Raw genomic sequence first — 23,339 nt, 5'->3', positions numbered from 1 at the left:
ACATACTTATTGATCAGTGGTTCGAAAACTTTTTCATAGTGCAGATATTCTCCCATGGACACCTCTCCATCGAATAGCAATCAAATAACATCAATGCGACAATAACAGTAATTGCTTACATGGAAAACCAATTTTAGGGATGTAATTTAATATATATTTTAGCTGTCTTCAATGGAATTTAGCATCTGGAAACAAAGAGGAGGCTCAACACCATGTGGTCAGTCCAACAGCAACTGCTCCAGGAATCACTGTTTGAGAAATATTTTTATTCAGGTAAGGATATAATCCTTTCCTAGAAACCAACTAAGCTTTTTTCCTCAATTGTATTTTTTGGCAGTGAGTTCTGGGCTGTGGTAGTGGTATGTTGCATACCTCACATGAACTCAGTTTAGCCATAGTATCTATGCAGTTTGTAGACAGACTGACCAGCTCCCAATCCAAACTGTCCATTCCTCATTCTTGTGGAGAGAACTGCAACACAAAAGTGCTCTACAAAAGGCAGGGTTGTGGAGTCCCCTGTACAGGATCTCTGCTGCTTGTCTCCTCATGCGGGAGAAGCAGCAGTTCAACATTATGGGCCTGTTGTTCCTGCACAGGCTACGTGGTAGCAGAAAGGTCTGATTCACCATATTCTGAGTTTGTGCATAGGGAATTTTCAATTTTCCAATCCTGAGGTTACTTAGTTGCAGCAAGATCCAATGTCAGGGTGCAGTTTCTATTGTTTGAGTAGTCCTAGTAGTAGTACAACAGCTTAGTCACATAAGTAAAGAAAATAAACCTCTGGGTAAAACTTTGTTTTTAGTCTCTGTTATACAGGTGTACATTTAAAGAAATGAATGCACATGGCTGTTCCCACTATGGTGGGGCATTGCAAATGCTTTAATTAGCTTTGTTTGTATCTTTCTTTGATTAATTGGGACGATAATACTTGCCTGCCTAAATCACAGGAGAACTGAGAAAATTAATTAGTTAATGTCTGTACAGCGCTTTGATCACAAAATGTCCCACAAAAATGTCAAATAGTTTTAGAGAGCCTATTGTGACAGGATCAGGCCAGATGGCTACAGGAGAGTAATAGAAGGCAGATATATTAGCCCCAGGTTAAGTAGGTCCCTTTTCCCTGGGTAAGGTAACAGGGAAGGTTTTTTTTTTTTTTTTTTTTTTTGAAACAGAAAAAAAAAATTATTGTGACAATTACAAGAATCACCAAAGAACCAAATCAAAGTATGCAACAAAACAACGCAAACAGAAGGTATAACACAGCAGCTTTCAGGAGGGAGAAGTGTTCAGGCTAGCCTGGGCCCAGAGCGGGGGGGCTTCCTCGACACTCGTGGTCTTCCACCCCCTCGAGTTACCCAGTGCCGCGCCCGGTATCACCGATTATCCCCCCCCGAGAGTGCCCGGCAAGATGGGCACGGCTGCGGGGTGGGTGGTTTGGGGGTGGGGGGGGCACCCACGTATTATAGGACCCTTCCTAGATGACAGTGACGATGGTGTCCACAGCGGCAATGGCTGGGGCTGGTGTCTCTCGCTCTTCCCCTCAATCAAAGGTCAGACGGAGGGAACCAGACGGGGTCACCGAGCAGAGAGCCCCGGACAGCGCCCACCGCTCTTCGAAGGTGTCAAGGGAGTCAGTGGACGCCGCCCAGAGAAACTCCGCTCGGATACGTGAATGTACTGAGGATCGGAAAAAGGCCCTACAATCGCAGGACGTTTCATGGGCCAACCTCTTCTCTCTGGTTTTGTAAATGGCTGTTTTAGCCAAGGCTAGGAGGAGGTTAACCAGGAGATCCCGTGACTTTGTGGGGCCACGGATGGGGAGTGTATAGATAAAGAGGTGGGGAGAAAAATGAAGCCAGAAGCGCAATAGAAGATTTGTGAGGAGCCGAAAAAGGGGCTGCAATCTAGCACACTCTAAATAGACATGCGCCAGGGTTTCCCTCACATTACAAAAAGGACAAGTATCCGGGATGGAAGTAAACCGTGTCAAAAACACGCCCGTGCTCACAGCTCCGTGAAGGAGCCGCCAACTGATGTCCCCGATGGGCCTCGGGACCAGGGTGGAGTACAGGCTGGCCCACCGAGGTTGCTCACCCTCCAAAGGTAGCAGGAGGTCCCGCCACTTTGTGTCGGGACGGGGCACCAGGGTGTGGGCGTGGAGGGTGTGAAGCGTGAGTGTATACAAATATTTCCGTGATGCAAGTTGAAAACTGACCGGCTGCAGTTCATGCAGCCGGCTCGCTGTGAAAGGGTGAGGGGTTTGTCGGGATCGGCAGGGTAGGGGCCCAATGGAAAGGTCCGGTGGGCCTGGGGTAAAGGATGGGCGGGGTGCGCCCTCGCACAAGGCGCGGTTAACATAAGCCCGAGCAGCGGGGGTCAAGGCAGCCCTCACCTCCTGAAGTACGCGCCGGGGAGTACGGGGGCTGGAGAGCCCCATGCGCCGAGCGAGCGTCAGGGGATCCAGCCAGTCTCTCCGGTCGTAGTCCAGGAGGTCTCCGACCCTCGTGACTTCCGCCAGGACCAGCCTCTGGAGCACCGAGCGGGACTCCGCCACCTGCACACAGAGTTGGGGGTTGTGTAGCAGGGGCTCCGTGAGGAGATCTGCTCCCACGGTGGCCGCCACGGACCTGGTCGTGAGAAACAGTTTCCAGGTCCGGAGGAGGTCCTGGTAGAAGACCGGCAGCTCGGAGAGGTCTCGCGGAAAACCTCTCGAACAAAGATAAAAGAGCTGCCGGTCGTATCAGAGCCCGTGGAAGCGGCGCAGGAAGGCGTGCGCCAATATGCTCCACGTCGAACTACCTGCACTGTAAAGGAGCCTCTGCAGGGCCTGGAGGCGGAAAACGCGGACCTGAGTGTACAGACATTTCAGGCCCTGCCCTCCTTCCTTCAGGGGTAAATGAAGAACTCCGACAGGGGCCCAGTGCATTCCCGACCAAAAGAACTCTAAAATCAATCTCCGGAGGTGGGACAGGAATCCCGGGGCCGGGGCCAGGGTGTTGAGCCGGTACCAGAGCGTGGACAGGACTAGTTGGTTAAGCACCAGTGCTCTCCCTCGGAGGGAGAGACATCGGAGTAGCCTCGTCCATTTCCGGATCCGCTCTATCACCCCGCCCTCTAAATTTTGCCAGTTCTCCGGCGGGGAAGGGTGCGTGGCGGAAAGGTAAACGCCGAGATAGAGCAGAGGACCCTCGCTCCACCGGATGGTCTGAAGCGCGGGTGGGAGGGAGCTTGCCTGCCGCCAGTCCCCTACCGCCAAGCCAGGGCTCTTGACCCAGTTGACTCGGGCGGAGGAGGCTGCCGAATAGATGGCCTGGCATACCTCCACTCGCGCCAGGTCGCCCGCGTCCTGGACCACGAGAAGCACGTCATCGGCGTACGCCGACAGGACCAGCCGCAGCTCCGGCTCCCGCAGCACCAACCCCGTCAACCTCCTGCGGAGGAGACAGAGGAAAGGCTCGATCGCAAGAGCGTACAGCTGGCCTGAGAGGGGGCACCCCTGTCGCACTCCTCGCCCGAAGCTGACCGGTTCGGTCAGGGTCCAGTTGAGCCTAACCAAACACTCCGCGGAGGCATACAGCACCTGGAGAAAACTCACAAACTGAGGTCCGAATCCAAACGCCTGCAGAGTGCTCAGGAGGTACCCATGGTCTACTCTATCAAACGCCTTCTCCTGATCAAGAGACAGGAGGGCGAACGACAGACCGTCTCTCCGCCCGAGTTCCAAAAGGTCTCGGACTAGAAATAGGTTGTCAAAAATGCAGCGACCTGGGACAGTATAGGTCTGGTCTGGGTGGATCACGTCCGCCATCACGGACCCTAGCCGCAGCGAAATTGCTTTCGCTACGATTTTGTAATCCGTGCTAAGGAGTGAGACGGGACGCCAGTTTCGTAAATCGCGGAGGTCCCCCTTCTTCGGCAGCAAGGCGAGCACCGCTCGCCTGCACGACAGAGGGAGGACCCCGCCCTGCAAAGACTCAGCCCAGACAGTGACTAGGTCTGGGCCGAGGATGTCCCAGAACGCGCGGTAAAACTCCACGGTCAGCCCGTCCATGCCCGGAGATTTATTGGTGGGCATGCGGCGGAGGGCTTCCGAGAACTCGGCCAGGGTGAGAGGCAGCTCCAGCCGGTCTCGGTCGCCTACGCTGACCGTGGGGAGTTCCTCCCAGAGCACCTCGCAAGCGTCAGGATCGGTCGGATCCGGGGAGAAAAGGCTTGTGTAGAAGTCGCGGGCCCTCCCACACATCTCCTCCGGATCTGTGAGGGGGGTGCCGTCTTCCGCTAGAAGGCAGGTGACGTGTTTCTTGGCCCCCCTCGTTTTCTCCAGGGCATAGAAGAAGCGGGAGACGCGGTCCATCTCCCGAAGGAGGCGGATGCGGGACCGGACGAAGGCACCTCGGGCCCGGTGGTCCTCGAGGGCCCGAAGCTCCTCCCGCTTCTCCCAGCACGCTCCGCAGAGGGACGGATCCTTGGGGTCGGCGGCCAGGCGCCTCTCCAGCTCCAAGACCTCCCGTTCCAACTGCTCTATCGCCGCATTTCTCCGCCGGCTGGTGCCCCGAGTGTAGTCGCGGCAGAAGAGCTTGGCGCGTACCTTCCCTAGATCCCACCAGCGCCGCACCGAGGGAAAGGCACGCCACTGCTCTCGCCAGGCCAGCCAAAACTCCCGGAAGGACGTCACAAAGCTCTCGTCCTCCAACAGGCTATTATTAAAGTGCCAATAGGCCGGCCCCGGTCTCTCTGCACGGAGGGAGACTGTTATAGTAACTAAATGATGGTCGGAAAAAGGGGCCGGCCGAATGGTGGAGGAGTGAGCCTGTGAAAGATGAAAACGGGATAAATAAATACGGTCCAAACGAGAATGGTGTGACCGATGGGCCTCCACCCGGACAAAAGTAAACGTGGAGGTGTCATCTGGGTGATGGTCACGCCAGACATCCACTAGGGAGTGATACTCAACTATTCCCCGGAGGATGTTCGCAGCAGTTGGGCTCGGCTCGGCCCCTGAGCGGTCCTGTTCCTCGAGGGTGGTGTTGAAGTCCCCTCCCAGGACCAGGCACTCGTGCGAATCTAGGATGCCGAGAAAGTCGGACACCCGCTGGTAAAATTGTGGCCGCTTTGGGCTCATTTGTGGGGCATAGATATTAACAAGGTTGACCACGAGCCCCTCCATACGGACTCGAAGGTGCAACAGGTGGCCCGGCACGACCTCAGTGACCCCTAGCACCTCGGGCTGTAGGGTGGGGGAGAACAGGGTCACCACTCCAGCTTGCCAAGTCGCGAAGTGGCTAAAGTAGACCCCGTCCCCCCACTCCAGCCGCCACCTGTCCTCAAAGGTCGGGTCCATATGGGTCTCCTGCAGGAAAACTACAGAGTACCCCCCTTCCCGAAGGTAAGAGAGCACCTGGGACCTGCGGAGAGCCATCCTACAGCCCCTGGTATTCAAGGTTGCAATAGTAAAAGGCATCATGCGGAGGGCTGGGGGGGTGGGGGTTTCTCAGTGGCGGGGGTGTTCGTGGCCCTCGGCGGGTTGCGCAGCAACCCGTGACCCATCTCATAGATGAGTAGATCGCTTTGGAAGTTGCGGGCCCGCTCGTAGGCCGTAGCACCGCGCCTGCCGTGCCCTCTGCCCTCCTTTATAAGGGCCCTTGTGGCCTGAAAAACTTGTTCAAAGTCCCCCCAGAGCTGAAGAGCTAGCTGTACTTTATTGCGGGCACCACGGGTGTGTTCTAAGAACTTCCGTAGTGCATGCCGCAGCTCATGGGGGGATGGGGTTACGGTTCCCGGGGTACTCCCCGGTGGGATTCTTAATACAGCCTCGAGGTCCGCTAAGGCGGGTAGGCAGGGTGCGGACCACCGACGGGGCGTCTGACAGGCTGGGGTTGTTAAATCCATTTCATGCCTTGGGGTGGAAGGGGATGGCGGGGGGAAAATTGCAACTCCTAATGGGTCGCAAGTAAAAAGTGCAGAAACTGCTCCCTGGGGGGAATCTGCAACCCCAGGGGCGGCAGGAGCATTGCAGGAGGGGGTAAACTGGGTGGGGGCAGAGGAGGGGGCAGGGGCAGAGGTAAGGCTCTGAGATTCAGGAGGCAAGCAGCTAAAGGAAGGTGCCTCCTGAGCAGAGTCGAGGGTTAAGGGGTAAGGGAGGGGGTTCCCAGTAATGCTAGGCATTGACTCCGCGGTGGTCTTGGCGGCCGTGGCATCAGGTGGTGGACCACCTTCTGCATGGTGCTCACCCGGGAAGGCAAGCAGGGGGAGGGAGCATGGGGAAAAAGGGTCTGGGGTGAAATTGCCCATCCCGAGGCCAGCTGGGAGTAGATCATCCTCTCCCTGGGTGACCAGGGTCAAATCTAGGGCCTCAATCTCCGCGTACACGGAGGAGAGGCCAACGCCTGCTACCCCGGGGGCCTCTCCTCTAGGGCCCGCTTCAGCAGTCGCCTCGGGGTTCGCGGGGGGTTCGGATGGTATCCGGGCAGAAGGGGCGTCTTCAGGGGTCTCGGAGGGGAGGGTCTCCCGTGGACGGGGAGTGCTGCCCTCCAAAGCCAGTCTGTCTTCCCCTCCCGACACCAGCGGATGGATCTCACTCGCGGTCGCAGCGGAGGGCTCGATGCCAGTGCCTCCCTTCCTGGTCTTCCGGGGGGCTTCCGCGTCGGATGGATGCAGCGGAGCTCGAGCCTTCCGCTTGCTCCGTTTCCCCTGGACTAGGTTCCAGCCCTCCATAGCGTCGTCTGGGGGCTGGTTAGCAGGGGTCATGTCGGGGGGGGGAGGCGATGGTTCAGGGGTTCGGGGGGGCAGCGGTGAGGCAGCATGAGGAAGGGGAAGGGGTTCTCCTTGGGGTGGGCCCTCTCCCATGCCTGATAATATCTTTGTCGCACCCTCCTCCATAGGCTCTGCTGAAGTGGAAATGGCAAGGGTGGGACTCCCTCGCTCGCCCAGGCGTAGGAGGGAAGAAGTCTCCTGGGCCTGGGCGGGAGCAGTGATGGATTGAGTAGGAGGAGGGTTGGTTTCAGGTGCTGGGCAGCCAGGGGCGTCGGCAACAACGGGGCCGATATCCTGCCAGGTCTCGGGGGGCTCAGGTGCCCCTCCCCTCCGGGCCAAAGGGCAGTCTCTGCGGACATGCCTGGCCGAGCGGCAGAGGTAGCACCGGGCCTCTCCGGTGGAGTAGAAGACCCGATAGCGGGCTCCCTGGTAGGGGACTAGGAAGGACCCCTAGAGCGCCTCCCCGTCACGCACCTCTGCCGGCAGTAGAAGCTGCACTTGCCGGCGGAAAGAAAGGACGTGACGGAGGGTGGGGTCCTTGCAGCCCAACGGGAGAAAGCTGATGACAGAGGTAAGTTTTCCTAGGGCGGAGAGAGCGGGTAACAGGGCAGCATTGGGTAAAAAGGGAGGAACGGAGGTGAGGACGAGGCGAACGCCCAGGTCTTCTTGCGGCTCTAGGGGGACGAACACCCCCACCAACACCAGGCCCCTCTCCACCGCCTCTTGGGCGGCAGTCTCCGTAGCTAAGAAAAAAACGACCTTCCCATACATCTTGGAGGCCGCCACAATAGCCGTGGGTCCTACCACCTTCGCCAACGCCTGCACGTATGTCTCCACGTGGGGTGAGGTGGGCACCAGGAGGCAACGGACACCGTGCCTCCTGGTCAAGGCGGAAAAAGGGCCCCGGCTGCTGGTGATGGTAGCGGAGGCAGTGGGTGGGCGAGATGACGAGGCGCCAGGCAAGGGGGAACCTGCCACCGCCCAGGCATACGTCCTGGGGCCTGGGGGAGGGGCACTCGCAGAGCTGGTGGAGGGAACCGCGGGGAGGAGCGTCGCGGTCGATGACGAGGCTACGGCTGTGGGGGCAGCCCCTGCCATGGAGGGCCCAGATGTTTTAGCGGGGCCCTTTCCTTTCGGCCCGCCCTGGTTTTTGCGGCCAGCTGGCAGGGGGTGCTTAGAACCTGAGGGGGCAGGGGGCGTAGCAGCAGCAGTAAGCACTCTGGTACCTCCTGCTGCCGGTGCCCCAGCGGGGGCGGTGGCAAGTATTTTGACAATCGTGGTGGTGGGGGGGAGGTTGGGGGTTGGGCGGGGGGGGGGAGAAACAACTAAATTTGCTAAAGGGGCCTCGCCCCTCCCATTCCCTGCCATCGTGAGCAGGGAGAGACGGGGAGACACCGGAAGGAGAAGGGGGGAGGGGGGGAGGGGAATTAACCACTCCTCCCTACTAGACTACAGGCAGGGGAAAAGGGGAAAAATACCAAATGGGGTGGACAAGGAGGGGGGGGGGGGAATTCAGTAATAGGGACAGGCTATAGAATAAGCAGTCCGGAAGGGGGGGGGTATAAACCCACGCACGTTTGTCCAAAGAGTCTCGTACGGTGAGCTGTTATGTCCGGTCCGAAAGGCAAAGTCCAAAGCAAACAGCTGGATCCGAAAGCAGATGGCAGATTGCCAGCAGGGACGAAGCAGCGGGGGCCGTGACAGTTGTAGTAGTGGGGGGGGGGGGGTGAGGGGGGCACCGATGGATCAGGGGGCAGCTTGTTGCCACACCCCCTGTGCCGCCACAAACGCGATTAAAACACAGTCAAACTCCCCCCCACGAGAGTAGAATTCGAAAAATTAGTCGTACGGCCCCCTTCACGGTGATTGATAGCTTCGTAAATTATTTCTCCTGTCTTCCGAAATCCTTCTTCTCCGGCCATGTTGGCTGTGTTCCAAGGCTTCCGGCATGCGAAGAATGTTGTAGAGATAGTCCGAGCTGCCAGCAAAGCGGCTGGGTCTGGGGGCTTCCACTCTCCCCTCCGGATAGCAAAATCAGCAATCTTCCCCCCCTCCTCCGGGGGTCTCAGCTAAAACAAATAGCTGCGCCTGATAGCAGGCGAGGGGGGCGAATGGTGCTGGCTGCAAGATGGCAGCCTGTCAGCACTCAGACAAAAGCAAAAAGTGGCAGAAAACCAAACCAAACCAAAAAAAAAAACACAAAAAGCATCCGGCCCGTTCGGGGGTAAACTAAGGCAGGGTCCAAAAGTAAGAAAAATCCAGGCCAGGGGGCTTTAGGAAAGAATAGAAAGCAGATAGTTAAGGAGCAAGCTAGGGACGGTCCGTCCTCCAACAGGGAAGGTTTTTTTTTTTTTTTTTTTGAAACAGAAAAAAAAAAAATTATTGTGACAATTACAAGAATTACCAAAGAACCAAATCAAAGTATGCAACAAAACAACGCAAACAGAAGGTATAACACAGCAGCTTTCAGGAGGGAGAAGTGTTCAGGCTAGCCTGGGCCCAGAGCGGGGGGGCTTCCTCGACACACGTGGTCTTCCACCCCCTCGAGTTACCCAGTGCCGCGCCCGGTATCACCGATTATCCCCCCCCTGAGAGTGCCCGGCAAGATGGGCACGGCTGCGGGGTGGGTGGTTTGGGGGTGGGGGGGGACACCCACGTATTATAGGACCCCTCCTAGATGACAGTGACAATGGTGTCCACAGCGGCAATGGCTGGGGCTGGTGTCTCTCGCTCTTCCCCTCAATCAAAAGGTCAGACGGAGGGAACCGGACGGGGTCACCGAGCAGAGAGCCCCGGACAGCGCCCACCGCTCTTCGAAGGTGTCAAGGGAGTCAGTGGACGCCGCCCAGAGAAACTCCGCTCGGATACGTGAATGTACTGAGGATCGGAAAAAGGCCCTACAATCGCAGGACGTTTCATGGGCCAACCTCTTCTCTCTGGTTTTGTAAATGGCTGTTTTAGCCAAGGCTAGGAGGAGGTTAACCAGGAGATCCCGCGACTTTGTGGGGCCACGGATGGGGAGTGTATAGATAAAGAGGTGGGGAGAAAAATGAAGCCAGAAGCGCAATAGAAGATTTGTGAGGAGCCGAAAAAGGGGCTGCAATCTGGCACACTCTAAATAGACATGCGCCAGGGTTTCCCTCACATTACAAAAAGGACAAGTATCCGGGATGGAAGTAAACCGTGTCAAAAACACGCCCGTGCTCACAGCTCCGTGAAGGAGCCGCCAACTGATGTCCCCGACGGGCCTTGGGACCAGGGTGGAGTACAGGCTGGCCCACCGAGGTTGCTCACCCTCCAAAGGTAGCAGGAGGTCCCGCCACTTTGTGTCGGGGCGGGACACCAGGGTGTGGGCGTGAAGGGTGTGAAGCGTGAGTGTATACAAATATTTCCGTGATGCAAGTTGAAAACTGACCGGCTGCAGTTCATGCAGCCGGCTCGCTGTGAAAGGGTGAGGGGTTTGTCGGGATCGGCAGGGTAGGGGCCCAATGGAAAGGTCCGGTGGGCCTGGGGTAGAGGATGGGCAGGGTGCGCCCTCGCACAAGGCGCGGTTAACATAAGCCCGAGCAGCGGGGGTCAAGGCAGCCCTTACCTCCTGAAGCACGCGCCGGGGAGTACGGGGGCTGGAGAGCCCCATGCGCCGAGCGAGCGTCAGGGGATCCAGCCAGTCTCTCCGGTCGTAGTCCAGGAGGTCTCCGACCCTCGTGACTTCTGCCAGGACCAGCCTCTGGCGCACCGAGCGGGACTCCGCCACCTGCACACAGAGTTGGGGGTTGTGTAGCAGGGGCTCTGTGAGGAGATCTGCTCCCACGGTGGCCGCCACGGACCTGGTCGTGAGAAACAGTTTCCAGGTCCGGAGGAGGTCCTGGTAGAAGACCGGCAGCTCGGAGAGGTCTCGCGGAAAACCTCTCGGACAAAGATAAAAGAGCTGCCGGTCGTATCGGAGCCCGTGGAAGCGGCGCAGGAAGGCGTGCGCCAATATGCTCCACGTTGAACTACCTGCACTGTAAAGGAGCCTCTGCAGGGCCTGGAGGCGGAAAACGCGGACCTGAGTGTACAGACATTTCAGGCCCTGCCCTCCTTCCTTCAGGGGTAAATGAAGAACTCCGACAGGGGCCCAGTGCATTCCCGACCAAAAGAACTCTAGAATCAATCTCCGGAGGTGGGACAGGAAACCCGGGGCCGGGGCCAGGGTGTTGAGCCGGTACCAGAGCGTGGACAGGACTAGTTGGTTAAGCACCAGTGCTCTCCCTCGGAGGGAGAGACATCGGAGTAGCCTCGTCCATTTCCGGATCCGCTCTATCACCCCGCCCTCTAAATTTTGCCAGTTCTCCGGCGGGGAAGGGTGCGTGGCGGAAAGGTAAACGCCGAGATAGAGCAGAGGACCCTCGCTCCACCGGATGGTCTGAAGCGCGGGTGGGAGGGAGCTTGCCTGCCGCCAGTCCCCTACCGCCAAGCCAGAGCTCTTGACCCAGTTGACTCGGGCGGAGGAGGCTGCCGAATAGATGGCCTGGCATGCCTCCACTCGCGCCAGGTCGCCCGGGTCCTGGACCACGAGAAGCACGTCATCGGCGTACGCCGACAGGACCAGCCGCAGCTCCGGCTCCCGCAGCACCAACCCCGTCAACCTCCTGCGGAGGAGACAGAGGAAAGGCTCGATCGCAAGAGCGTACAGCTGGCCTGAGAGGGGGCACCCCTGTCGCACTCCTCGCCCGAAGCTGACCGGTTCGGTCAGGGTCCAGTTGAGCCTAACCAAACACTCCGCGGAGGCATACAGCACCCGGAGAAAACTCACAAACCGATGTCCGAATCCAAACGCCTGCAGAGTGCTCAGGAGGTACCCGTGGTCTACTCTATCAAACGCCTTCTCCTGATCAAGAGACAGGAGGGCGAACGACAGACCGTCTCTCCGCCCGAGTTCCAAAAGGTCTCGGACTAGAAATAGGTTGTCAAAAATGCAGCGACCTGGGACAGTATAGGTCTGGTCTGGGTGGATCACGTCCGCCATCACGGACCCTAGCCGCAGCGAAATTGCTTTCGCTACGATTTTGTAATCCGTGCTAAGGAGTGAGAGGGGACGGCAGTTTCGTAAGTCGCGGAGGTCCCCCTTCTTTGGCAGCAAGGCGAGCACCGCTCGCCTGCACGACAGAGGGAGGACCCCGCCCTGCAAAGACTCAGCCCAGACAGTGACTAGGTCTGGGCCGAGGATGTCCCAGAACGCGCGGTAAAACTCCACGGTCAGCCCGTCCATGCCCGGAGATTTATTGGTGGGCATGCGGCGGAGGGCTTCCGAGAACTCGGCCAGGGTGAGAGGCAGCTCCAGCCGGTCTCGGTCGCCTACGCTGACCGTGGGGAGTTCCTCCCAGAGCACCTCGCAAGCGTCAGGATCGGTCGGATCCGGGGAGAAAAGGCTTGTGTAGAAGTCGCGGGCCCTCCCACACATCTCCTCCGGATCCGTGAGGGGGGTGCCGTCTTCCGCTAGAAGGCAGGTGACGTGTTTCTTGGCCCCCCTCGTTTTCTCCAGGGCATAGAAGAAGCGGGAGACGCGGTCCATCTCCCGAAGGAGGCGGATGCGGGACCGGACGAAGGCACCTCGGGCCCGGTGGTCCTCGAGGGCCCGAAGCTCCTCCCGCTTCTCCCGGCACGCTCCACAGAGGGACGGATCCTTGGGGTCGGCGGCCAGGCGCCTCTCCAGCTCCAAGACCTCCCGTTCCAACTGCTCTATCGCCGCATTTCTCCGCCGGCTGGTGCCCCGAGTGTAGTCGCGGCAGAAGAGCTTAGCACGTACCTTCCCTAGATCCCACCAGCGCCGTACCGAGGGAAAGGCACGCCACTGCTCTCGCCAGGCCAGCCAAAACTCCCGAAAGGACGTCACAAAGCTCTCGTCCTCCAACAGGCTATTATTAAAGTGCCAATAGGCCGGCCCCGGTCTCTCTGCATGGAGGGAGACCGTTATAGTAACTAAATGATGGTCGGAAAAAGGGGCCGGCCGAATGGTGGAGGAGTGAGCCTGTGAAAGATGGAAACGGGATAAATAAATACGGTCCAAACGAGAGTGGTGTGACCGATGGGCCTCCACCCGGACAAAAGTAAACGTGGAGGTGTCATCTGGGTGATGGTCACGCCAGACATCCACTAGGGAGTGATACTCAACTATTCCCCGGAGGATGTTCGCAGCAGTTGGGCTCGGCTCGGCCCCTGAGCGGTCCTGTTCCTCGAGGGTGGTGTTGAAGTCCCCTCCCAGGACCAGGCACTCGTGCGAATCTAGGGTGCCGAGGAAGTCGGACACCCGCTGGTAAAATTGTGGCCGCTTTGGGCTCATTTGCGGGGCATAGATATTAACAAGGTTGACCACGAGCCCCTCCATACGGACTCGAAGGTGCAACAGGTGGCCCGGCACGACCTCAGTGACCCCTAGCACCTTGGGCTGTAGGGTGGGGGAGAACAGGGTCACCACTCCAGCTTGCCAAGTCGCGAAGTGGCTAAAGTAGACCCCGTCCCCCCACTCCAGCCGCCACCTGTCCTCAAAGGTCGGGTCCATATGGGTCTCCTGCAGGAAAACTACAGAGTACCCCCCTTCCCGAAGGTAAGAGAGCACCTGGGACCTGCGGAGAGCCATCCTACAGCCCCTGGTATTCAAGGTTGCAATGATAAAAGGCATCATGCGGAGGGCTGGGGGGGTGGGGGTTTCTCAGTGGCGGGGGTGTTCGTGGCCCTCGGCGGGTTGCGCAACAACCCGTGACCCATCTCATAGATGAGTAGATCGCTTTGGAAGTTGCGGGCCCGCTCGTAGGCCGTAGCACCGCGCCTGCCGTGTCCTCTGCCCTCCTTTATAAGGGCCCTTGTGGCCTGAAAAACTTGTTCAAAGTCCCCCCAGAGCTGAAGAGCTAGCTGTACTTTATTGCGGGCACCACGGGTGTGTTCTAAGAACTTCCGTAGTGCATGCCGCTGCTCATGGGGGGATGGGGTTACGGTTCCCGGGGTACTCCCCGGTGGGATTCTTAATACAGCCTCGAGGTCCGCTAAGGCGGGTAGGCAGGGTGCGGACCACCGACGGGGCGTCTGACAGGCTGGGGTTGTTAAATCCATTTCATGCCTTGGGGTGGAAGGGGATGGCGGGGGAAAAATTGCAGCTCCTAATGGGTCGCAACTAAAAAGTGCAGAAACTGCTCCCTGGGGGGAATCTGCAACCCCAGGGGCGGCAGGAGCATTGCAGGAGGGGGTAAACTGGGTGGGGGCAGGGGAGGGGGCAGGGGCAGAGGTAAGGCTCTGAGATTCAGGAGGCAAGCAGCTAAAGGAAGGTGCCTCCTGAGCAGAGTCGAGGGTTAAGGGGTAAGGGAGGGGGCTCCCAGTAATGCTAGGCATTGACTCCGCGGTGGTCTTGGCGGCCGTGGCATCAGGTGGTGGACCACCTTCTGCATGGTGCTCGCCGGGAAGGCAAGCAAGGGGAGGGAGCATGGGGAAAAAGGGGCTGGGGTGAAATTGCCCATCCCGAGGCCAGCTGGGAGTAGATCATCCTCTCCCTGGGTGACTGGGGTCAAATCTAGGGCCTCAATCTCCGCGTACACGGAGGAGAGGCCAACGCCTGCTACCCCGGGGGCCTCTCCTCTAGGGCCCGCTTCAGCAGTCGCCTCGGGATTCGCGGGGGGTTCGGATGGTATCCGGGCAGAAGGGGCATCCTCAGGGGCCTCGGAGGGGAGGGTCTCCCGTGGAGGGGGGGTCCTGCCCTCCAAAGCCAGTCTGTCTTCCCCTCCCGACACCAGCGGATGGATCTCACTCGTGGTCGCAGCGGAGGGCTCGATGTCAGTGCCTCCCTTCCTGGTCTTCTGGGGGGCTTCCGCGTCGGATGGATGCAGCGGAGCTCGAGCCTTCCGCTTGCTCCGTTTCCCCTGGACTAGGTTCCAGCCCTCCATAGCGTCGTCTGGGGGCTGGTTAGCAGGGGTCGTGTCAGGGGGCGGAGGCGATAATTCAGGGGTTCGGGGGGGCAACGGTGAGGCAGCATAAGGAGTGGGGGGTTCTCCTTGGGGTGGGCCCTCTCCCATGCCTGATAATATCTTTGTCGCACCCTCCTCCATAGGTTCTGCTGAAATGGAAATGGCAAGGGTGGGACTCCCTTGCTCGCCCGGGCGTAGTAGGGAAGAAGTCTCCGGGGCCCGGGCGGGAGCAGCGATGGATTGAGTAGGAGGAGGGTTGGTTTCAGGTGCTGGGCAGCCAGGGGTGTCAGCAACAACGGGGCCGATATCCTGCCGGGTCTCGGGGGGTTCGGGTGCCCCTCCCCTCCGGGCCAAAGGGCAGTCTCTGCGGACATGCCCGGCCGAGCGGCAGAGGTAGCACCGGGCCTCTCCGGTGGAGTAAAAGACCCGATAGCGGGCTCCCTGGTAGGGGACTAGGAAGGACCCCTCGAGCGCCTCCCCGTCACGCACCCCCGCCGGCGGTAGAAGCTGCACTTGCCGGCGGAAAGAAAGGACGTGACGGAGGGTGGGGTCCTTGCAGCCCAACGGGAGAGGGCTGATGACAGAGGTAAATTTCCCCAGGGCGGAGAGAGCGGGTAACAGGGCAGCATTGGGTAAAAAGGGAGGAACGGAGGTGAGGACGAGGCGAACGCCCAGGTCTTCTTGCGGCTCTAGGGGGACGAACACCCCCCCCACCACCAGGCCCCTCTCCACCGCCTCTTGGGCGGCAGTCTCCGTAGCTAAGAAAAAAACGACCTTCCCATACATCTTGGAGGCCGCCACAATAGCCGTGGGTCCTACCACCTTCGCCAACGCCTGCACGTATGTCTCCACGTGGGGTGAGGTGGGCACCAGGAGGCAACGGACACCGTGCCTCCTGGTCAAGGCGGAAAAAGGGCCCCGGCTGCTGGTGATGGTAGCGGAGGCAGTGGGTGGGCGAGATGACGAGGCGGCAGGCAAGGGGGAACCTGCCACCGCCCGGGCATATGTCCTGGGGCCCGGGGGAGGGGCACTCGCAGAGCTGGTGGAGGGAACCGCGGGGAGGGGCGTCGCGGTCGATGACGAGGCTACGGCTGTGGGGGCAGCCCCTGCCATGGAGGGCCTAGATGTTTTAGCGGGGCCTTTCCTTTCGGCCCGCCCTGGTTTTTGCGGCCAGCTGGCAGGGGGTGCTTAGAACCTGAGGAGGCAGGGGGCAGAGCAGCAGCAGTAAGCACTCCGGTACTTCCTGCTGCCAGTGCCTCAGCAGGGGCGGTGGCAAGTATTTTAACAATCGTGGTGGGGGGGGGGGAGGTTGGGGGTTGGGCAGCGGGGGGGTGGGGGAGAAACAACTAAATTTGCCAAAGGGGCCTCGCCCCTCCCATTCCCTGCCATCGTGAGCAGGGAGAGACGGGGAGACAACCGGAAGGAGAAGGGGGGGAAAAGGGGGAGGCGATTTAACCACTCCTCCCTACTAGACTACAGGCGAGGGAAAAGGGGAAAAATACCAAATGGGGTGGACAAGGAGCGGGGGGGGGATTCAGTAATAGGGACAGGCTATAGAATAAGCAGTCCGGAAGGGGGGGGGGGTATAAACCCACGCACGTTTGTCCAAAGAGTCTCGTTTGGTCAGCTGTTATGTCCGGTCCGAAAGGCAAAGTCCAAAGCAAACAGCTGGATCCGAAGGCAGATGGCAGATTGCCAGCAGGGACGAAGCAGCAGGGGCCGTGACAGTTGTAGTAGTGGTGGGGGGGGTGAGGGGGCACCGATGGATCAGGGGGCAGCTCGTTGCCACACCCCCTGTGCCGCCACAAGCGCGATTAAACACAGTCAAACTCCCCCCCACGAGAGTAGAATTCGAAAAATTAGTCAGTCGTACGGCCCCCTTCACGGTGATTGATAACTTCGTAAATTATTTCTCCTGTCTTCTGAAATCCTTCTTCTCCGGCCATGTTGGCTGTGTTCCAAGGCTTCCGGCATGCGAAGAATGTTGTAGAGATAGTCCGAGCTGCCAGCAAAGCGGCTGGGTCTGGGGGCTTCCACTCTCCCCTCCGGATAGCAAAATCAGCAATCTTCCCCCCCTCCTCCGGGGGTCTCAGCTAAAACAAATAGCTGCGCCCGAAAGCAGGCGAGGGGGGCGAGTGGTGCTGGCTGCAAGATGGCAGCCTGTCAGCACTCAGACACAAGCAAAAAGCGGCAGAAAATCAAACCAAAACAAACAAAAAAAAAAACACAAAAAGCATCCGGCCCGTTCGGGGGTAAACTAAGGCAAGGTCCAAAAGTAAGAAAAATCCAGGCCAGGGGGCTTTAGGAAAGAATAGAAAGCAGATAGTTAAGGAGCGAGCTAGGAAACGATTCCGTCACCGTAACAGGGAAGGTTCCAGAACAATCAGGAACCTTCTGGAGACAATTAAGACAGGCTGATTAGAACACCTGCAGCCAATCAAGAAGCCGCTAGAATCAATTAAGGCAGGCTAATCAGGGCACCTGGGTTTTAAAAAGGAGCTCACTTCAGTTTGTGGTGTGCGTGTGAGGAGCTTGGAGCAAGAGGCACTAGGACCTGAGAGTGAGAACGCATACTGTTGGAGGACTGAGGAGTACAAGCATCATCAGACACCAGGAGGAAGGTCCTATGGTGAGGATAAAGAAGGTGTTGGGAGGAGGCCATGGGGAAGTATCCCAGGGAGTTGTAGCTGTCGCACAGCTATTCCAGGAGGCACTCTAGACAGCTGCATTCCACAGGGCCCTGGGCTGGAACCTGGAGTAGAGGGCGGGCCCAGGTTCCCCCCAAATCCTCCCAACTCCTGGTCAGACACAGGAGGAGCTGACCTGGACTGTGGGTTCATGAAAATGGCCCATCTGAGGGCTGCTGTGAAGCTCCAAGGCGAGTAAATCCGCCAATAAGCGCAAGACCCACCAAGGTAGAGGAGGAACTTTGTCACACTATATATATGAACTTGCTGAAAACCAATGCTGTAACTGTCACACAGATGTAATTCAATGACTGAGAACTTAAAAACTGGATAGAAACAGATCATGATCCCAGTGATGATTGAACCTCGTGATATTCTGAACAAAAAAGAGCTCTCTTAACCATACATGTAGCTGTTTCTGTCACATCACACTGACTCAACAGATATTCTAGGCTTCAAAGTGATACACAGGCAGAGCAACAATTATGGAATCTTATATAGGTAAAAAAAAATAGACAGTATTCTTCTAAAAACAAAATAAACAAACAAACAACAAAACCTCAAGACATTCCTTCCCTTGCCCAGTGTTTGACCCCTTATGCCCTTTCAGAAACCCTACTGGTTTTAGCTTCCCTAACTTCTAGAGTATTTAGCTTTCCTAAGCAAGTAATAAAACAAACCCACTCTTGTGGTACATGTAGGAATCAATAGAAACATACCCTTGGCTGGATCAGCTGTCTCTGCTAAGACAAAAAACAATATTATATATATTTTTAAATCCACATTGTTTTTCTCCAAAAGGTAATTGCACTTTCCTGTCACTTACATTTTCATTTAATTGACTCTTAAACATCATAGTAAAACTTTATAGAAAACTTTTGAATTATGTAATTATATTACTAATTATTCAAATCTTTGAGAGAAATAGTTATGGTAGGAGAGTGAGGATTCCGTTATAATTAGTATTAGAGTTGTGACAGAACCAAAACAGGTGGTATTTGAAATCTGAACCCTGAGATGGATCCATATATTGAAAATGGTCTCGTCATGATAATAAGATGGACAAAGATTGTGGATCCAAGCTCAAACAAACTACAGCATATACATTCTTTTAAAAAAATGCCTTTCAACCAGAAATTTGAGATACTTAGAAGCCTCAGAAATACTTGACATGTTTTCTAAGCTCCATGAACCAGATACTTTTGGTGGAAGAAGATTACAAACTCTGCAGACCTAGCAAATGTAGTCTTTAAGCATTTTAAACTAAAGAGATAAAGACAGTCACTGAGTATTATTATTGTTTATTTGTATAACACTAACATCTAGAACAATGCAATCAATGCCCTGCTGTGCAAGACACTCTCCATACACATAGTAAGAGGAAGTCTTTGCCCCTAGAGCTCCCAATCTCCATAAACAAGGCAGACACAGGGTGGGAAAATGAAAGGACTATTACTCTCATTTCATAGGGCACTCAACTTCTCACAGGGTTGTGAATAATTTGAACAACTGTATTGTCAAGCTTGAACTGAACAAAAGTATTGTCAACGTTAGGCCTCAAACTTCCGGAAACTCTAAAAAGCAAGCTTTGCAAAAGGAAGCTAAGATTTGTGGTCAAAACATGCTGACTCCTATGTGGTAAAATAATCCATGAAACAATTGGCTACAATGAGATAAGTAACCATAAATTATACAGTCAAATCAACAACGCTAACTACACTGAAAATTTGGCCTACCCTAATTGGTTGGTCTGTTTTAAAACATGGCCAACAGATCAGATAAAAAGTACAAGGCACGGGACTGTGTGTGTGTTTCGGTCATACGGGAAACCTCACCCACACCTCCTGAACCGAAAGGACGTGCACTTCTCGACTGTCTGTACCTGACCAGTGAGGAAAACGGCCGACCGAAGGGTAACGTATTTTTGGACAAATGCAGGGTAAGTTTATGGAGTAGAGAAGTCTGGTTGCATGCAGTATAAGTTTATGGAGTAAAGAAGTCTGGTTGCTTGAGCTGAATTGATCTCAAGTCTGTATTGATACTCTAGTGTTAAGAATAGTAGTAAGTAGCTGATGAATAATAACTTTACATGTACTTGTGCTTGTGTTCAGTATAACTTGCCATTTATATTAATCCTTATTCAGTGTTGGTCTTTATTCTTGCTTTTCTTATTTTGTCTGTGTTGCCTTTATAGTCAAAAGTCATTAAAAACTTTTTTTGAGGAATAATCAATAGTTTTAATTTTTCTTATATGGGCACTACTCTACCTCATTACATCTGTGTTGGGTGGTGGGAAGTAGCGATCACCCAGGGCCCAATTAGGGTCCTGACGCATGCCTCCTTCTTCCTTTATCTCAGCAAGGGTCCGGCCCAAAAAATAACTCCTCTCTTTTCAAAGAAAGAATTTGGTAAGATATCATACACATGGTAACAAAGTGCTGTAAGAAATGGTTTTCTGCTTTTCCTTAATTGTTGTTCTTTGGGATGTGTTGCACATGTCATAGAATCATAGAACCAGAGGGGTAAAAAGGACTGCAAGGGTCATCTAGTCTAACCACCTGCAAAGATGCAGAATGTGTTGTGTCTAAACCATCCGAGAAAGATGGCTACCCAGCTTCTTTTTGAAAACCTCCAATGAAGGAGCTTCCACAACCTCTCTAGGCAGCCTGTTCCATTGTCCTACTGTTCTTATAACAAGCCTTCACATTTAAGAGCAAAGACTCAAAAAGAGTAGACCTGTTCGATCATAAATTTTATTCCTTATGGGGCCTGCAACTCAGGATTGCAATCCAGTAGGCACTCCTGAGTCAATATGGCTACACAAGCTGGGGAACATTGCTAAATTCTAGGACAAATTATTCAAGGATTGCAAACAATCGCTTCTTTATGCCTTCCCTACAATTCCTTTGCTCCCCAGAGTCGTATCCAAAATAAAAAAGGACCATGCTTGTCTCATCCTTATAGCACTGGTGTGGTCCCTTCAGTACTGGTACTCAACTCTGCTGATTCTGTTGACAGAGCATTCTCTATCCCTCCCATTGAATTCACATCCGATAGTGAAACAAAATAAATTGTCCCAAAGGACAAAAAAAGAAAAAAAAAGAAAGAAAAAAATAGAAACGAAAAGAAAAAAGAAAAACAGAAATCTAACACTAAGTTACATAAGAAACTATCTAACAACAAACAATAATTAACCACAATTATTTACAATGAATTATTTACAATAAACAAGTTTGAAATCGCTCCATGAACCATCACTGGCAATAAGGAACTGAGGGGGTCCAGGGTGGCTCTGGCTTCTTATACCCGCACACAGTAGCACATATTGATAGAGGGTGCTCAAGCCACCCTGACAGGTACCACTGAGGGAAAAAATCTCCAACATCTGTGCACGAGGCATGCACATACCTACAGTAGAATCAACATGGGAAATCACTCAAAGAAGAATCCACCTTTTTTAAATTAATAGATTTATAGAATCTAAAGCCATATATATAACTGCTGTATAACAACAAAGGCCATATAACTTCCCAGAAATATTTCCTAGAGGAGATAATTTAGAAAAAAAACATCCAATCTTCATTTAAAAATTGTCAGTGATGGAGAATCTCTCATGACCCTTGCTAAATTGTTGCAATGGTCCATTAGCCTCACTGTAAAAATATATGTCTTATTTCCAGCCTGAATTTGCCTATCTTCAACTTCCAGCCATTGGATCATGTTACACTTTTCTCTGCTAGACTGAAGATCCCATTATTAAAAATTTCTTTTCCACGTAGCTACTTATAGAAAATCAAGTCACCCCTTAATCTTTCCTTTGTTAAGCCAAATAGACTGATCTCCTTGTGTCTATCACTATTTCATTTTTTTGTGGTTCTTGCTAAGTCCCCAGTCCTGTAAATAAATGCACATGTGCAGATGTTTGACTGACTGGATCCTCACTGATGTCAGTGAGGATTTGTGTAGACAAAAGTGTCCACCTTCACAGACCCACTTGCAAGATTGGGGTATACGATTGTAGAAGTGTAAGATCATACTGAATGTATTAGAATAAGTTTTAGGCATTTTTTTGTACTCCTGTAATGTCAGCCACTACCCCAAAATAAGGAGAATTAAGCCCTTCCAATTAAATAGTTTAGTCATAATTTACTCATCTAGAGTTTAAATTAATCAATATTATTATTATTGATATTAATATTAATATTACAATTTAGCTATCTAAATAACAGCAGTTAGGTCTAATTCTTCTCTCATTTACTCCTGTTTTATATTGATGTAACTAGTGAATTCTAAGCAGCTGTACACTGTGACAGATATCAGGAACACAACTGTAAATTGGGTGCAGGCATGATTTACGGCCTGTATAGATTTCAAGTTGACACCATTTCCTCAGCTGACTTCTGGACAAGTTGGGCCTCTTGATCCCCACACCTGCACACTTTTCCTATGGGCTGCAGGCATTTTAATGGGTGAAACAGTCAAAGTAAGATGATGATTTTTACTAGACCCTAAATTTCCATGCCTTGTAATGGAATTTTCAACTGTATTCTACTATTCAGCCACTAATTGGCATGGTGTGCAAAATACCTTATTTAAACTAACTTGAGCCATACTTGGCAGAGCATGAAAGGATCTTCTGATGAAAACATGTGGTGTGTACCTGTGTCAGAAGGAAGACATGTGGCCAGTCCAAATCTGGCACTGGACATGACATCTGTCAGAAGTTAATTAGTGGCAGAGGAGAACACAACCAGGGGAAAACAGAAAGTTGCAAACAGAAGGAACAAGAAGTAAGGTTGCAGGATCTCATCAACATGCCACTCTACAATGCAACAGAAAACTGAAGTTTTGACAAACCTTCACGATGGACAGACTGGAACAAATATTTACAACATTTTGAATTATAAAACAAGCTTATTAAAGGAACTGAAGAAAAAGAATTCAGCAACTAGATAATATGTGATAGAGACCAACAGTGGAGAGTTCAAAAAAAGCCAGCAACATCTACAGTTTGTTCCTTAGAAAGAAAAAATCAACACAGGAATGGTGAAGGTAGAATCTGAAGAAGACCCCACAGACACTCTTTGACACTAATGGACAGCCAGATGACCAAGCTGTTATGCATTCTGCACATATAATTAGAAAACCAGTATGATTCAGAGACAGTTAACAGACTGATACATAGTGAACTTCAAAAATTGCGAGAAAGAATAAATTCTGTAAATGACAGGAATGTCGAACTTCAAGGGGGAGATGTAATGAAAAGTAACTATATCATACTTTTCAGTGACTAGGTGGCATTGTAAGTAAGTTAACTTATTCAAGCTAACCTCCCCAATACCTGGCAGAGCATTAAAGGATCTTATGATGACCACATCTGGTGTGTACCTTGCTAAAAGGGAAGACCTGAAGGCAGACCATATCTAGTACAGTAGCATGACAGGCCTGTCTGGAACAGTTTTAGTGACTGGGAAGATGATGCAAGACTATGATAGTTGCATGTGCATGATTCCAATACTGAACTGAAATGTTTAGCTGAATAACTTACTCCACAAACTCGGTATATGATTTTCAGAAGCTCATAACTAGCAATAGTCCAAATCAACCTCCTCTTCCAGAGCAAAACTGAACAAAACTGATCAGTGAGGCGCAGATGCTATACAAAATTGAAAACCTTTGAAAAGTTGACCTGAGGGCAATTAAGAACATTTAGAAAAAAGTACGTACACAGGTGAATTGTCAAAGTCTTCTCAGTCAAAAGAATGAGAGAGAAAAGGAAAAAAAATAGCAAATGAACCTGCTTTGGTCAGAGAAAAAGGTTGAGCATTTGGAGCCCCAAAGGTGGCTGTTTCTATGATTCTATGTTTCACAAAGTTATCAGCATTTGAAAATAGGAACCATTTCCCATCGTTCTGTATATTGGACTCTCCTGTGCTGGCTGTGATCTGAAATAGGAGTACTATGT

General features: G+C 53.5%; 1 protein-coding gene across 1 annotated transcript in view; it reads right to left on the bottom strand.

Annotated features, from left to right (window-relative positions):
- Window positions 1–23,339, bottom strand: part of LOC119564825 (butyrophilin subfamily 1 member A1-like) — a 96,444-nt gene that overhangs the window by 30,570 nt on the left and 42,535 nt on the right. The window contains exon 8 of the mRNA XM_043534788.1: window positions 18,094–18,117. Within this exon, the coding sequence (XP_043390723.1) occupies window positions 18,094–18,117 (24 nt within the window). The remainder of the gene's footprint in view (window positions 1–18,093; window positions 18,118–23,339) is intronic.

The sequence above is a fragment of the Chelonia mydas genome, chromosome 23, assembly GCF_015237465.2.
Source record: "Chelonia mydas isolate rCheMyd1 chromosome 23, rCheMyd1.pri.v2, whole genome shotgun sequence".
In the NCBI taxonomy this organism is placed as follows: Eukaryota; Metazoa; Chordata; order Testudines; family Cheloniidae; genus Chelonia; species Chelonia mydas.
Note: the sequence above shows the minus strand (reverse complement) of the source record. Positions and strands in the feature narration are given on the sequence as shown.